Source organism: Podarcis cretensis (genome assembly GCF_951804945.1).
Source record: "Podarcis cretensis genome assembly, chromosome: 12".
In the NCBI taxonomy this organism is placed as follows: domain Eukaryota; kingdom Metazoa; phylum Chordata; class Lepidosauria; order Squamata; family Lacertidae; genus Podarcis; species Podarcis cretensis.
This window is the reverse complement of record NC_137181.1, coordinates 46,968,444-46,983,980: the sequence shown is the minus strand read 5'-3', so window position 1 is coordinate 46,983,980 and position 15,537 is coordinate 46,968,444. Positions and strand designations below refer to the sequence as shown.

The 15,537-nt window shown below is 43.2% G+C and overlaps 2 protein-coding genes across 4 annotated transcripts in view; both read right to left on the bottom strand.

Annotated features, from left to right (window-relative positions):
* Positions 1-753: 753 nt before the first annotated feature.
* On the bottom strand, positions 754-14,774 carry LOC307199474 (collagen alpha-6(VI) chain-like). Of its 3 annotated transcripts, none has more exons than XM_079947382.1 (6): positions 14,519-14,774; positions 11,629-12,122; positions 9,903-9,999; positions 6,348-7,022; positions 2,153-2,249; positions 754-1,424 (listed from the first exon to the last, which is right to left on the bottom strand). In XM_079947382.1, the coding sequence occupies exons 2-6, from the start codon at positions 12,046-12,048 to the stop codon at positions 1,421-1,423; spliced, it is 1,293 nt and encodes a 430-aa protein (XP_079803508.1). In that variant the 5' UTR covers positions 12,049-12,122; positions 14,519-14,774; the 3' UTR covers positions 754-1,420. The 3 variants fall into 3 exon arrangements, with proteins under 3 accessions (XP_079803508.1, XP_079803509.1, XP_079803507.1); XM_079947383.1 differs by lacking the exon at positions 14,519-14,774 and adding an exon at positions 13,048-13,165; XM_079947381.1 differs by lacking the exon at positions 14,519-14,774 and having other exon boundaries at positions 11,629-12,227.
* LOC307199725 (collagen alpha-6(VI) chain-like) overlaps positions 13,434-15,537 on the bottom strand; it is a gene marked incomplete at its 3' end in the record, with an annotated part of 62,905 nt that continues 60,801 nt past the window's right edge. Inside the window, exons 31-32 of the mRNA XM_079947702.1 lie at positions 14,519-14,530; positions 13,434-13,576 (exon numbers count right to left, since the gene is read on the bottom strand). Of these exons, the coding sequence (XP_079803828.1) occupies positions 13,434-13,576; positions 14,519-14,530 (155 nt within the window). The remainder of the gene's footprint in view (positions 13,577-14,518; positions 14,531-15,537) is intronic.

Sequence of the window (15,537 nt, the reverse complement as noted above, 5' to 3'; positions counted from 1 at the left end):
GGGGTGAGCCATGGGGTAGCTAAGTTTGCTGATGATACTAAATTATTCAGAGTGGTTGAAACAAAAAGGGGATTGTGAGCAACTCCTTAGTAAAGGTAAAGGGACCCCTGACCATTAGGTCCAGTTGTGGCCGACTCTGGGGTTGCGGCGCTCATCTCGCTTTAGAGCAATTCCTTACAATGCCTTTAAAAACTTTTAACTAATACGTTCATTTTCAGGCACATTTTCCTCTACGAAATTCCGTAAACATTGGTTGCAGAACTACACCACAAATTTTGGATACGGGCAAATTTTGAAAGATGACTGTTTCTCAAAATTGTTTTGGAATTTGATCATTTGGCTTTAAATACAGACTGAAAGGAATCCCACCTCATCTCTGCTTGAATGACAACATACAGTGTGCTGGGTGGAACAAATTGAGATTGCTTAGTGTGATGGATTTTGGTTTGTTGCTCCCAAGCAAGCTATTATCACAAGCCTGCAGCAAACCACAGCACAGGTAAACAATAAGCCAGGATTCCTAACTTATCCGATCTTACTTGAACCACAATGTGAATGATCAGTGTGCTGGCACAATCTACCTGTTTGTTGTTGCTTCACTCATCCCTTTGCATAGGTGGGTAAAAATCAGCATTGCCCAGAGTGATGTCTGGACTCTGGTTTGTTCCTCTCGAGCAAGTCAGGACTGAAAGCCAGCAACAAACCAGAGTGAGCGTGAAACAGCTACGTGAATAAAGAGACGCTACAGAGAAGTCCAAACCAGCAACAAATTTGAGTTTAATGATTTCATTCCATTCATGGCCATCAGGAGGGCAAGTACAGGAAAAGAGATACTTTGCTGGGGGGTGGGAAGGGCGGAATGAAGCAATGGGGGAGCAAGAGACAACTAGAGACACGCAAGGTGTGGAATAAGGGAAATAAGAAAATACACGATGAATAAAGGTTCGAAAGGGTCAGGTTGGAGGAGAAATGGCTGGCTGGAGATGAAGAATGGGCAAATAAAAGTAAGGAATCGAAGGAGAAGATGGGTTTGGGTATTAGGCTAAAACACAAGAGGCACAAAATGGCATGAATCAGTGCAAATATTGAAGTGTTTGGAAAAACGGAGGTTATTTATACTTTTCATGGAATGATAAAACATTTAAAGTGTGTGCAAAACTGCTTTAAGTTGAGTAGAACTTTCAAGGCATTCTGTCCGTCAGAAGATATGGCCTTGCTAAATCTTTGGAAACGAAAGACCACATATGAAAAAATATGAAGATGAGAAAGAGGATCCATTCCACGAACTTCATACGCCACATCTGGTTTCCAGAAAACACAGCCATTTAACAACAAAAAACCCAAACTCATCGCCATTGATTGCAGCTGTCTAATGGTGAGAAGTCAGTTTTCTCTTCAACGCCAGGTTGTCCTCTTTCAGTCATCTGAAAAATATTGAAAGCAGACATTGTTGGAAGATGAACAGGAAAATGTAGGATAGCCTTTGGTTTGGATGATGTTTTTGGATCCCGTCCAAGCCTGCTTTCCAGGTCATGTGGCCAGCATGACTAAACTGCATCTGGCGCAACGGGACATGGTGATGGAAACCAGAGCACGCGGAAATGCTGTTTACCTTCCCAACGCAGCGGTACCTATTTATCTACTCGCACTGGTATGCTTTCAAACTGCTAGATGGGCAGGAGCTGGGACAGAGCAACGGGAGCTCACCCCGTCTGGGGATTTGAACCGCTGACCTTCCGATCGGCAAGCCCAAGAGGCTCAGTGGTTTAGACCACAGCACCACCTGCGTCCCAAGCATAATGTCACAACCATTAGCTATTAACAGTTCAGATCTGAATGATTGGATTCTTCCTCCTCCCGTGAAATGGATCAACAAGTCTGGCCCCCTCCCTAAGAGTATGCTTAAGTGCACCCTTTCATTTCCTCTCCTATAAGTGAATAGTCCCCTTAACTCCTGTAGAGAAACCTGTAGCCCTATACTTGGGGAAAATCTTGACGTGAGGGCAAAAACCTACCCTCCATTCCCGATACTACGTGACCATGGGAAAGGATTCTTCAGGGAATGTAGTGTATACATAGACACCTATTTGTTGATGAAGGAGGACACTTTTCTAATTTATAATAATCTTTACAAATAAGTGGCTGGACTTACATGAGACTGAGACTCCTTGAAGTGTATCTCGGTTTTTGAGAGGTGACCTTGTTACATTTTGTTCGGAGTTCAGCTGGCGGATAGCTGTTGATTCCACCTGTTGTGACAAAAAGACACAGGGATGAACCTTCGCAAAGTTTGGAAATAGATTTTGCCCTGATTAGGATGTACTTTCACATTTCCCCTCTTATCACCAGTGTGGTGTAGTGGTTAAGAGCGGTAGACTCGTAAATCTGGTGAACCGGGTTCGCCTCTCCGCTCCTCCACATGCAGCTGCTGGGTGACCTTAGGCTAGTCACACTTCTCTGAAGTCTCTCAGCCCCACTCACCTCACAGAGTGTTTGTTGTGGGGGAGGAAGGGAAAGGAGAATGTTAGCCGCTTTGAGACTCCTTCGGGTAGTGATAAAGCGGGATATCAAATCCAAACTCTTCTTCTTCTTATACTGAAAGTCCTAATGATTGCATCTGGCCCTGGCCCTACACCAAAATACAGTTTCCAGTCCCTCCCTCTAATTCTTTTAGCTCACACATGCAATTATTCTTCAATGTCCTGTGTCAGGGACTGTGCTGAGGAGGGTTGCACAGTCTAGGAATGGTGGGAGCCTCCCCCTCCCCCTGCTACCGATCAGGATCCTGACTCTTCCCAGGATCTGTGGGACAGTATAGATTTGGAACAGTGGTTCGCAGAGGGACATAGTTCAGAAGACAAAAGTTGGGGAGAACTGGGTGGTGAACAGTTAGGAGAAGAAGAACCAGGAAAGAGAGAGAGTTAACAGACTCCGGTTCACTGCAAAGTGTCCAGCCGATCAGTCAGAGGTCACAGAGATTAGATAAGGTAGCTGCACAGAAGGCACAGTGGTTGCGAGATCAGGTTGCAAGACGAGGAAGTGGTGAGGGTGACTCGGGCGGGGGAGTGGGTGTAAACCTTAACTGGGAGCTCCTTTACTCTGAAAAACTTAATATGGATTGTATATGGCCGAAATATTGGGAAATTCTAGAACAGGAGGGTAGTAATTTAAAACTGCAGAGTTTTGAGAAACTAAAGGATAAAGTGCGAGATTGGTTTCACTATTATCAAATTCTAGAGGTATATAAGATGGATAAGAAAATTGGCTTCCAGATGGAGAAATCCAAATTGGAAACAGAACTGTTAGAACCCAATACTAAGAATTTATCAAAAATGTATAACTTGCTGCTGAAATGGAATACACAGGATGAAATAGTCAAATCAGCTATGATTAAGTGGGTGCAAGATATTGGTCATAACATTATGTTTGCTGACTGGGAAAGGTTGTGGACCACCAGTATGAAATTCACGGCGTGTAACGCCCTGAAAGAAAATATTATGAAAATGATTTATAGGTGGTACATGACCCCAGTCAAGCTTGCAAAAATCTACCACTTGTCAGAGAATAAATGTTGGAAGTGTAAAGAAAGTGAAGGCTCATTCTTCCACCTCTGGTGGACGTGCCCAAGGATTAAGGCTTTCTGGGAAATGATATATAATGAAATGAAAAAGATGTTTAAGTACACTTTCCTGAAGAAACCAGAGGCCTTTCTCCTGGGTATGGTCAGCCATGTGGTGTTAAAGAAGGACAGAACTTTATTTTTGTATGCCACAACAGCAGCAAGGATCCTTATTGCAAAGTATTGGAAGACATCACATCTACCCACTCTGGAAGAATGGCAGATGAAAATGACAGACTACATGGGACTCACAGAAATGACGGGCAGAATCCGAGACCAGGAGAAAGAGACAGTGGAAGAAGATTGGAAGAAATTTAAGGACTATCTTAATAAATATTATAAGATTAATGAATGTTAGATTGACATGGATTTAAAATAACGTGGTTTTCAGAGACGACGAGTATGAAAAAGAATGGAAGTGGTAAAAAAATATTTGGGAAATAAGGGTATGGATTTGCTGATGGGATAATGAAATTAGAATACAGAACGGTGAGGTATGAGGAAGTCGGTGAAACTAGGTTGAGAAAATAAGGTTTGAAAGTTATACTTGTTGTCTTTGCTTGTGTCTGTTTTTATTGTTGTTGTTTTCTTTTTATGTCTTTATTGGAAAATTTAATAAATATCATTTTTAAAAAAAAAAAGGAAAGAGAGAGAGTTAACAGACTCCGGTTCGCTGCAAAGTGTCCAGCCAATCAGTCAGAGGTCACAGAGATTAGATAAGGTAGCTGCACAGAAGGCACAGTGGTTGCGAGATCAGGTTGCAAGACGAGGAAGTGGCGAGGGTGACTCGGGCGGGGGAGTGGGTGTAAACCTTAACTGGGAGACATTTACTCTGAGAACGGGCTCTCTGTTCTTTCGCTGTGATCATTAAAATCTCTTTAAATGGTAAGAGACTATTTTTGCTTTGTTCTGCTTATCCACGGCTAAAGGAGGGGGGAGCCGCTTCCCCGAAGGCTGACACCATGCATATCTCTGGTTATTGTGAAGAAGGAATGCGCGGAAGATATGAAATACTTTAGGGGAGGTAGGAAAGGACCCATTTTGTAAATGGTTGCTGGGAAGTGATTTCCTGAGTGAGGTGGAGTGGAACTACTTGTAGTTTACTGACAATGGAGGTGGTTTCATGCTTGTCTTTCAAAGAGAGAGGCCCTGGGGATTTTTATCTGTTGCATAAGCTGTTGCATATGCTTAAAGGGACTGGTGGTAGCATCTATCCTTTTTTTTTTAAGAATTCTTGGATGGACGCTTTAGGAATATTTTTGCATTTTGTTTTCTTTTTGTTATCTGGTTTTTAACTGATTGTATATATTTTGTATTTTACATTTCAGTAATTTTAAAATATACGAAACGATGAATAAATGCAATAAATAATAAACAATAAAATTTACCGCTCAGTTATGATTTCTGCTTAAGATTTCTATGCCGTGGATTCACAGACGGGGGCTAATAATTTATTGCTATAAAATGGGCTCAGTGTCCTCAAAATGGGTTAGATCAGCCTTTCTCAACTTGTGGGTCCCCAAATGTTGTTGAACTACAACTCCCATCACCCCTAGCTAGCAAGGCCAGAGCTCAGGGATGATGGGAGTTGTAGTCCAACAACATCTGGGGACCCACAGGTTGAGAACCACTGGGTTGGATGCTACGCTGTCAGTGGCGTAGCGTGGGTTGTCAGCACCCGGGGCAAGGCAAGTAATTTGCGCCCCCTAACCCGTGGATTTGTGCCCCCTAACCTCCAGATGTTGCGCCCAGTGCGGCCGGCCCCCCCTGCACCCCCGCTACGCCACTGTACGCTGTGCTTATTTCACTTGCCACGTAGTGCATGCTCTGCCTCGATGCTTTTATCATCAGAAACCATCCACCTGTAGTTTCAGTTCCCATTTACTGCTTGCAGCATAACTGAGTGTGGATTCTGTCAGTCTACCATTACCCACCCGGCCTTGCTGCTGATATGCCAAACTTCACCCGAGTATCACTCTGTCTTGCACAGGAGGGTCTCTATTTTCATCAGTGGAATGTCTGGTTCTAGTATCCTAGAACTTCTCCTGATCATGGGGTAGCTAGGAATGAGTGGGTTTCTTGTGGGTGGAGAAGGAAGCAGGATCACATTCCACCAGAAGAGAGAAGAGAGACAGAACAGTTGTGAAGGAGCATCTCCACCCCCGTCATTCAGCCTGGACACTGAAGTCCAGCTCCAAGGGCCTTCTGGTGGTTCCCTCACTGCGAGAAGTGAGGTTACAGGGAACGAGGCAGAGGGCCTTCTCAGTAGTGGCACCCACCCTGTGGAACACCTTCCCTTCAGATATCAAGGAAATAATCAACTATATGATTTTGAGAAGACATCTGAAGGCAGCCCTGTTTAGGGAAGTTTTTAATGTTTGATGTTTTATCGTGTTTTTAATATTCTGTTGGGAGCTGCCCAGAGTGGCTGGGGAAACCCAGCCAGATGGATGGGGTATGAATGAATGAATGAATGAATGAATGAATGCTGTAAGCAGAGAAAACTATTCTCTCGCCTCTTTTCCAAGTCTGCTGGCCAATCAGAACAGTAGAGGGCCAGACCAGCAAAGAGACACTCAGGAAGCCATGATAATGTCTAATCTGGCACAGAGGGGTATGGAGAGCCCAGAAGATTTCCAGAAGTGTGCTACAGCAACAGAACAAACTTAAAAACAACAGAGAGATGGAAAGCTGCAAGCTCTTTCAAAATCACATATCGATAACTTACTCCGAAGGAGGTATAGAAAGGGTTTCAGGAACCTAAGCGCGTATTCCAATTCAGGCTTGTGAATCCTGCCAAGCTGAATCAAATGCTGCTCCACGGGTCGACTTGCCAGGTCCTCAAGTTCTGTGCCATTGTACTTAGGTCCCAAGGATAGTACCAACAGGGCATAGCCTTGGCACTTGGCTCTCAGAGACGCTTTCTTCAACACTTCCTTATCCCAACTACTCGTTTCCCCAGCGGATACAATGATGAGAGCCTTGTGTTTCCTCGGGTTGGGAGATGCTGAGAAAACGTTGTTGATCGTCCACTGGATGGCATGGCCAAGGGCAGCTTCTCCACCCAGCTGCCGAAGGGATTCCCGGATATGTCTTTTCATTGACTGTGTCTTGCCGTAAGTCACCAAGTCAAACTCTTTTTTTGCCAGCGGTTGCTGTGCCTGGGGCTTGAAAGCTGGCGCAGCGTGGCTCACCACAGCCACCCTGTCGCCCACAGAAGAAACTGTGGGCTCAGAGGAGACCTCAAAGGCGTCAAGTGCACTGCTTAAGAATCCTTTCAGTTTCTCAAATTCGCCGGGATTCATTGCCTGTGAGTTATCCAAAATGAAAGCCGTGTCCACGTACTCCCAAGGCGGGAGAGATCTTCTGGTACGTTTGCAGGCAGCATTTGGTTTGCATTTATCTGGAAACGAACACATGTTTCAGACATCGGTTTACAAACTGCACAATGTGGGATGAGATACATAAGCAGCAGTCAAGTACAATATTCCTTGTTTTCCTAGAGTGGACATGTGAAGGAATGTTTGGTCCTGCCAGTTGAAAACTTCCTGTTTCCTCCTGGCTGGGATATACCGTATTTTTTGCTCTATAAGACGCACATTTTCTCCTCCAAAAATGAAGGGGAAATGTGTGTGCGTCTTATGGAGCGAATGCAGGCTCCTTGGCTTCAGCGATAGCAACGCGAAGCCTCCGAAGCGCAGTGGGAGCACTCCCACTGCACTCTGGAGGCTTCGGGTTGCCTTCGCTGAAGCCTGGAGAGCGAGAGGGGTAGCCACCTGAAGCCTCTGGAGCTCCCGCTGCACTCCGGAGGCTTCGGGTTCCTTTCGCTGAAGGGTAGGTGCTCCTTCAGCTAAACGGGAGGAGAAATGGAAGGGGCTCGGTTTCTCCTGCCGCTTCGCTGAAGGGGCGCTGCGCAGAGAGGGGAGATTTTTTTTCTTGGTCTCCCCCTCTAAAACAAGGTGCGTCCTATGGTCGGGTGCGTCCTATAGAGCGAAAAATACGGTACTTCCTTTGCATGTGACTAGAGGTGGGCGTGACCTTACCTGTTCAGGTAACAAAAGGACAAGGCATGCAGTTCTCTCCCGCTCTCTCTCTCTCTCCCCCCCCCTTCTATGTTGGACCAGCTTTTTAGCTTGAGATATGGGGTAGAACTACATGCATATACTTCATAACTAAGTTTGCCTTCAGGGATCCAACCATGAACTGATGATGTGAGTAAACTTCTTTTATGATCTTTAAAAAAGTGTGTTTATTCTTTTAAGAGGGATATAAGGGAACTTACCAGGAACCTAATAGTGTGAGGCTTACACAAGCCTGCAACCAGCTACCCGCTGTGTGTTTAAAAGGGGAATGTGAAACTCTGCTAAGTAAAGGAACTTGCTAGCGCAAGTTAGTAAGTATATTAATAAACAATATATCCTCTGCTGCCTCCCTGAAAATTCCCACAAACAAGGGGGTAGGTTGCCTCTTGGAAACTAATGGAACGCTCCAGGAAAGAATTCTCCTCAGGATTGAATTAGCTCACAGCCTCCATTGGAGAAGTGCTGTGGAGATTGAATTACGTTCCTTTCTAGTGCTTGGCTGGACTCAGAGTTGTTGAGATATCTATAAATATTTAGTTAAATATTCATATAAATTATAAAACGTCAGGGTTGGGTGGTGTACAAAATTCAGAGAAAGCGTAACATCCCATAAAAATGGTACAGAATACTCATAAAAATGACCATTGTGACCATTCCTGCATTCTATCAACACTGGGAACTTTGATTATCTAAAGTCTCCCATGTACTCCTATACTAATTATTGGTGGTTTGAGAGTCACCTTTCCAAATATCGAGACAATTATTTTCTTATTTTAATATTACCCGCGTCAAATGCAACGGGTGAAAGCTCGATCAACACCCTTAAACAAGTACAAAATTTACATCTCTACTATATCCCAATAGCATATAACAAGCTCAGGAATTTAGCAATAGAAAGTTCTGCATTGCAAGATGTAAATTGGGACAAGTTAGCCAATGATTTCATGAGAAGGAAATGTTGAAGAAAATTGCGTGAATATCTGTTACTATTCTATGAAAATACTTGAATTTAATTTGTTTTGTTCCTTTTAAATAAAGTTCATTTTTGGATGAAGAGACATCTTTTCTATCTTTATGTACGTATATCATTAATTTTAAATGATAGCTCAGTCAGTAGAGCACGAGACTCTTAATCTCAGGGGGTCAAAGTTGTGGGTTTGAACCCCATATTGGGCAAAAAGATTCCTGCATTGCAGGGGGCTGGACTAGATTATTCTCATGGTCACTCCAGTACTACAGTTCTATAATCCTACTGTTTAATCATATTGTAATGGTTCTAAGGGGGTTGCTCGTGCGTAAGTTGCCGCCACTCCTGGCTAGGTTGCCTGGTTGAACCCTTTCTCTATGGACAGCCTTGCACGCGTGGCTGTCTCAGTCGCTGGCAGAATCCGTCAGTGGGTGTTTCTTAAACTCCTTCCAGCAAAGAAGTTCTTTGACGCCAAGTCTCCTCCTACTCTCCCTGCGCGGAAGTCTTCTGCGCAGGGAGGGTGTGGGCAGCGGAGTACCCGTGCTCTCCCCACTGGTCTCCGGTGAAGAGTCCTGGAGCCTTCTCTCCGATTCCCCCATCTGCCCCCCTTCACCCCTGGTGTTACGCTGATTTCCTTCCCCAGCAGATGGGCTGCCTCTCTCCCTGCTGGCATCGCTCTGGAGCCTTCCCTCCGCCTCTGGCTCCAATGGCAGTTCCCCGACACATATAATAGCCAAAAAATCAACCTAAAATCAGTGAATCTAAATAAAAGTTTAGATGCGTTTTTCTTAGTTGCTCCTCTGGCTCACTCATCAACTGTTTTAAAATCAGCACCACCCCCTGGAAATATCCTTACAATAACCGCTTGATTGCTCTTTTTCAAAACCTTTAATCAATACTACATTTCTGGTAAGTTTAACTTCCATCGGATGCCTTGATTTTCATCGCATGTCAATTTGCATTCACTACACTGTCCAGCATAAACAATGAAGAGGATAAAGGAGTGTTTTAGCAGAGGCAGCTGGGACAAAATAAAGACAGAATCCGAGCCAGCAGTGTGGACTGTAAGAAGGGCGTAGTAGTCAGATGGTTTGCTCATCAACCCTCCTTCTCACAGAGCTTTTCTCCTAAAACTCCAGAGATTTCTGCCAAGCTCTGTCAGTCTTATGGCTCATCATGATCAAATAAACATGTTTCTTGAAAATCGTAATTGCAAGAAGATTATGCTTCGTACCGTAACAAAGAGTGCACAGCTGGAGTCCCTGTAAAAACAATGTGTAATCTCCTTTGCTTGGAATGTGAAGGACTTGAAACTGTCCGGAATCGTCCATCTAGAAAGAAAAAATGAAAAGGAGGAGAAAAAACTTCAGGTAGTAGTAGTAGTAATAATAATAATATCTTGTGAACTGCCCTGAGCTTGAGGCTATTTGCAGATTAGTTGCGCTGCAGAAGGCGTGCTGGGGAGACCACACATTACAAGGAACACAAAATAACTTTTGTGAGGTCTTAATAACAATAACTCATTTTGCACCAAATATAGCAATAAGCATGACCCATCCCCCAGGGTACTGAGAGAGAGCTAGGTGCTGCTCTTTATATACTCTACCCAACAGCTTAATTAACATAACTTAACAGCACCTGCTATACGGCTTCACAGCTGTAAAACTAGGTCACGTTATTTGCTCTGGCCCTTAAAGAAATACACATCTTGTGGAACAATAATGAACCTTCAAATTTAAAGAGACCATTCAAGTGTGGGTATAGGGTAATTTTCCTTGAGAATTCTGTCTGTGATGGCTCGTTCTGACATGCAAGTAACCTCTTGGCAATAACCATGCATACATGAGAAGGCCCTTGAATTTGGGTGGCTGGGTCTTTTGTTGTCAAGACCTATAGAATATAATATGGTGTCACCTAGCAATGCAGCTTAGCAGAAATCGCGGTGGTACATCATGCACAGCAGACCTTATCAAGTCCCATATCCGCACACATTCGTTTGTTAAGAATATGGTTCCTTGCATTGTCATTGAGTGGATTATAAATACAACTCCTAACCTCAGATATGCATGCACATCAACAGTGTTATTCTGCAAAGGGTTTCGATAGGAGCACAGTGTTCTTTATTTTGCAGCCTTATTATGAAGAATTCACATGTGGTACAAAACCTGGGGTTGCATCTATGAAATCATGCTGTCAGCGCAAGGACTTCTTCCTGCGAAACGGGATTTGCCTTTTCCCATTCTACCCCCCAAACCGTTCCAGAGGGTTTGGTCACACAGGCAAACATTTAGACCCAAAGAAGCCCCATTGCGGAAGTGGGAATCCTTGCACTAGTGGGACGACATCATAGGATACAAACCTTAAAGATTACGCAATCCATTTTATACTCTCTTTTTTTAACACTGAGACTCTTTTTAGGTGGGAAAAGCTCTAGTTACCATCAGCATTGGATTTATGTATAAGCAAAACAAGATATAGGTTAGGGCCCCACTCTCTAGGGGGCCCCAAAAAAATTTAAAGGAAAAAAAACCTGGATGTACATTTCCAAAATATAAGATAAAAAACAAATAAAATAAAACCTACATACAGCAACAGTGTTTTGTGTTGTGTAGGCTTCTGTGATGTAAGTAATGGGCCCCGCCTGCTAGCCTGCTCCCTAAAATATCACTGCTTTGCTCATTTCTATATATAAGGTGCCTACATTCTGCATGGACTGTTGCATGGCAACATGTACAAATGGCTTTAGATACCTACTAGGTCCATAAATTACCATATAGCATGTATTCAACACAAATAACAGTGACAATTTGTTTATGACAAATGACAGTTGGACATATAAAGGGCCCCATTACAGTAGTTTAGGGCTTCATCAAACCTAAATCCGGCCCTGGCTACCATAAATACAGAGCAAAACATAATCGCTAAATGCAAAAGAAGTAAAAGACCATAGTTCTCCTCACCGCAAAGGAACGATGGAGCTGGGTGATGTTATTAAATGCAATGACCACCGGAAGGATCTCTAAGGCACTGTATTCAAGGACAGCTGTGTTGAAGGAATTTGGATCGGCAGTTTGACCGTGACTGAAAAAGACAGCAACTTTTCTCATGTTAGCACCTTGGAGAGTTCTCTTGAAGGCATTCCTGGCCACAAACCTCATCGATGCACCTGTGTCCCGTCGGCTCGCTGCTCTCTGATAAGAAAGTGCCTTGAGCTCTTGAAGCAAAAGCTCCTTGCTGCGGAAATCCGAGAAGCGGATCAGATAGCGGGTGCTAGAGCTGTAGGACACGACGCCCACCCTGGCTCCCACAGGACAGTTGCTTTCCCTGATTTTGAGGTCCTTCACAATCGCTATGACGATCTCCCTCATTCGGTCAAACATCTGAGGCGTGGTGTTTTGAGAGACATCCAAAGCAAAGATTAATTCCGTGGGATATACTGGGAATTCTGGCGTCCCTAGGACAAAAGAGTGGATGGTTTATCGAGTTAGACATCAGATTTCCAAAGGTCAGGAGACAAAATAATAATATAGAATAATAATTTGTTATTTGTACCCCGCCTGTCAGGGAACTGCCATCGGAGCCAAGGGTGGCGCTGAGGCTCCCTGATGATGATGTTGGAGAGGGAACCAGCAGAGGGAGAGAGGACGCTTCCGCTGGGGAAGGAGATAGAGGTGACACCAGGGAGAAAGGGGAGTCCGAGGGAGCTGCGGAGAGAAGGCTCCAGGACTCTTCCAGTGAAACCAGCGGGGAGAGCACAGGACCTCCTCTGGGGACGCCCACTCTGCGCAGACAGCTTTCGCGCAGAGAAGGGAGATGACGATTGGGTGTGAAAGAACTCTTATGTTGGAAGAAATTCAGGAAACGCCCACTGACGGATTCTTCCAGTGATTGAGACAGTCATGGTGTACTGACTGTCCAGCCTGGGGGGAAAGTTTTGTCCAAACTACTCAGCCTGGAGCAGTTTGCGCTTTATGCACAAGCAACCCCATACCCCATTACACCTCCCATCTGGCTGGGTTTCCCCAGCCACTCTGGGTGGCTTCCAACAAAGTTTAAAAATACATTAAAATGTTACACATTAAAACTTCCCTAAACAGGGCTGCCTTCAGATGTCTTCTAAAAGTCTGGTAGTTGTATTTCTCTTTGACATCTGGTGGGAGGGCATTCCACAGGGCGGGTGCCACCACCGAGAAGGCCCTCCGCCTGGTCCCCTGTAACTTGGCTTCTCGCAGTGAGGGAACCGTCAGAAGGCCCTCAGCACTGGACCTCAGTGTCCGGGCAGAACAATGGGGGTGGAGTTGCTCCTTCAGGTATACTGGGCCAAGGCCGTTTATGGCTTTAAACGTCAACACCATGTTGAATTGTGCTCGGAAACATACTGGGAGCCAATGTAAGTCTTTCAAGATCGGTGTTATATGGTCTCGGCGGCCGCTCCCAGTTACCAGTCTAGCTCTGTGTTCAGTTCTTCTTTACAAAATGGAAATGCTTTATTTTATTTTTGTAGTTTAGAAAGTACCGTATTTTTTGTTCCACAAGACACACTTTTTCCCTCCTAAAAAGTAAGGGGAAATGTGTGTGTGTGTTATGGAGCGAATGCAGGGGGGAGGCAGGCGGGAAAAGCCCCCAAGAGCCACACACAGGGATGCATACAGGCTCTGCTTAGCACTCCCTTTAAATATTCTTTTTTCTTGAATTCCCCCTCTAAAAACTAGGTGCGCCTTATGGAGTGAAAAATACGGCAATCTGCAAATCTTTTCAAAATAAATTAATAAACAGGGGTGGGGAATTCTCTTAGCTTTCCGAGGCATGAAGGAAGCACTTCCAAGTCAGCGTGAGGGCAGCCTGACAGGAAAGATGTTTGAAATTGCTCCACATGATAGTCTCTGTGTTGCAAGTTCACCAACACCTCTACAAAGGCAGAGGTTTATCGACCGTGAGCAGTAATGTTAGATGGCGCTGTGAAGGCAAACCACACAGACTTGTCCCCACGCCATTCCACATGGTAAACTGATATGTGCAAAAAGGATTCCTAAATTGGGCAGTTGCTATAGCAGGGGTAGGAGATGTTTTGCAACCAAGGGCCACATTTTTTTCTGGGGGCCACATACTATAATGAGGACATATTGTGCAATCTCTTGGGCCAGACAGTGAGATTCATCACTCAAGCACCTTATCAGATGCATGAGCATAGTTGGTTGTTTAAGCATTCATTGAAAGAAGATTGGGAAATGTTTATTGAATATATGGGGGAAACTGTATACACTTGAAAACGTTGGCAACATTAAGATAAATTCAACAGTGTAAATAAGTTTTGATGGAAATAATAATGGAATACTGAATGGTTTAGTTTATATAAAATATGCAGGGATTGATGATATGCAAAATGAACCATGGAAAGAGAAGGGAAGTCATTGATATTTTAAGGTTGTTTAAATGAATATTCTAAATTTAATTATTTAAAATGTAATAAAAATTAAAAAATTAATATAAAAATTAATATAAAAATTAATATAAAAATTAATATAAAAATTAAAAATTAACAAAAAAATTAAAAAATATTAGCATCATCATGTACTTCTAAATAACCAACTATGCTCTTTTTTTAAAAGAGCATAGTTGGTTATTTAGAAGTAAATGATGATGCTAATATTATCATTAGGGTGGTTTTTTAAAAAAAAGTTTTTAAAATCCATTGCCTCAGATATCATACAATGCATAATTATACAAAAGAACGTTTACAAAACCATAACAAATACAATGCACAACAATTTACTACAGACAAAAAGAGAAAATTCACAAATGTACCACATAAATCCACATAACAGCTGCAGTATAATGTTAAGTGCCTACCTTGGTAACAAGCTAAAGGAAAGAGAGAGAAAATAATATAGCATCATTAACAACAACAACAACAACAACAACAACAACAACAACAACAACAACAACAGTTTATTATTTATACCCCACCCATCTAGCTGGGTTTCCCCAGCCACTCTGGGCGGCCCCCAAAAGAATATTAAAAACACAATAATACACCAAACATTAAAAACTTCCCTAAACAGGGTTGCCTTCAGATGTCTTCTAAAAATCAGATAGTTGCTTATTTCCTTGAGGGCATTCCACAGGGCGGGCGCCACTACCAAGAAGGCCCTCTGTCTGGTTCCCTGTAACCTCACATCTTGCAGTGAAGAAACTGCCAGAAGGCCCTCAGAGCTGGACCACAGTGTCCGGGCTGAACAATGGGGGTGGAGACGCTCCTTCAGGTATACTGGCAAATTATGTAGCAAATGTTCAAGAATCTCTTCTAGTTATCATAGAATGCTTCAACCATTATTTTACAGAAATCCTTTTGAATGGAATCGTGTAGCAATGGGGTGTAACTCCGAATGTAGAGGGCATTCGTGTCACATCCAATTTGTGCATTTAAAGCACATGATGTCCCCCCAAAGAACTGAGGGCCCTGTAGTTATTTAAGGGTGCTGGGAATTAGAGCTCTCTGATGGGTAAATAGAATTCCTAGTATTCTTTTTTTTTTTTTTTAAATAATTTTTATTAATTTCCAATTTTTTATCACAAACAGAAAAAAAACAACATAAGAACAAACAAACAACAAACTCATATTTTCTTAACCTTATTTTCATAACCCTCTTTTCCCGGACTTCCCCATACCTTCCCCTTTTTGCATCCTTAATTTAGTACCATTATTCAGCAACCTTTCTTGCCCAATTAAATATAAATTCATCCTCTTTTTCTACTCCACCCTAAAATTTGAACCCAATTATCGCTGCAATTCTACGTCTTCTTTTCCCTCAGCATTTTAACACTCCTCAGTTTTGTAATAGTTCTTAAGATACATCTTAAATTTCTTC

Coding starts and splice junctions, on each gene's coding strand:
- LOC307199474 (XM_079947382.1), bottom strand. CDS start 12,048: ATGTTTGACCGAATGAGGGAGATCGTCATAGCGATTGTGAAGGACCTC. Junction 7,023..9,902: donor GCTGTGCACTCTTTGTTACG/GTACGAAGCATA, acceptor GTTCGTTTCCAG/ATAAATGCAAACCAAATGCT. Junction 2,250..6,347: donor CTTTCTATACCTCCTTCGGA/GTAAGTTATCGA, acceptor TTGTCACAACAG/GTGGAATCAACAGCTATCCG.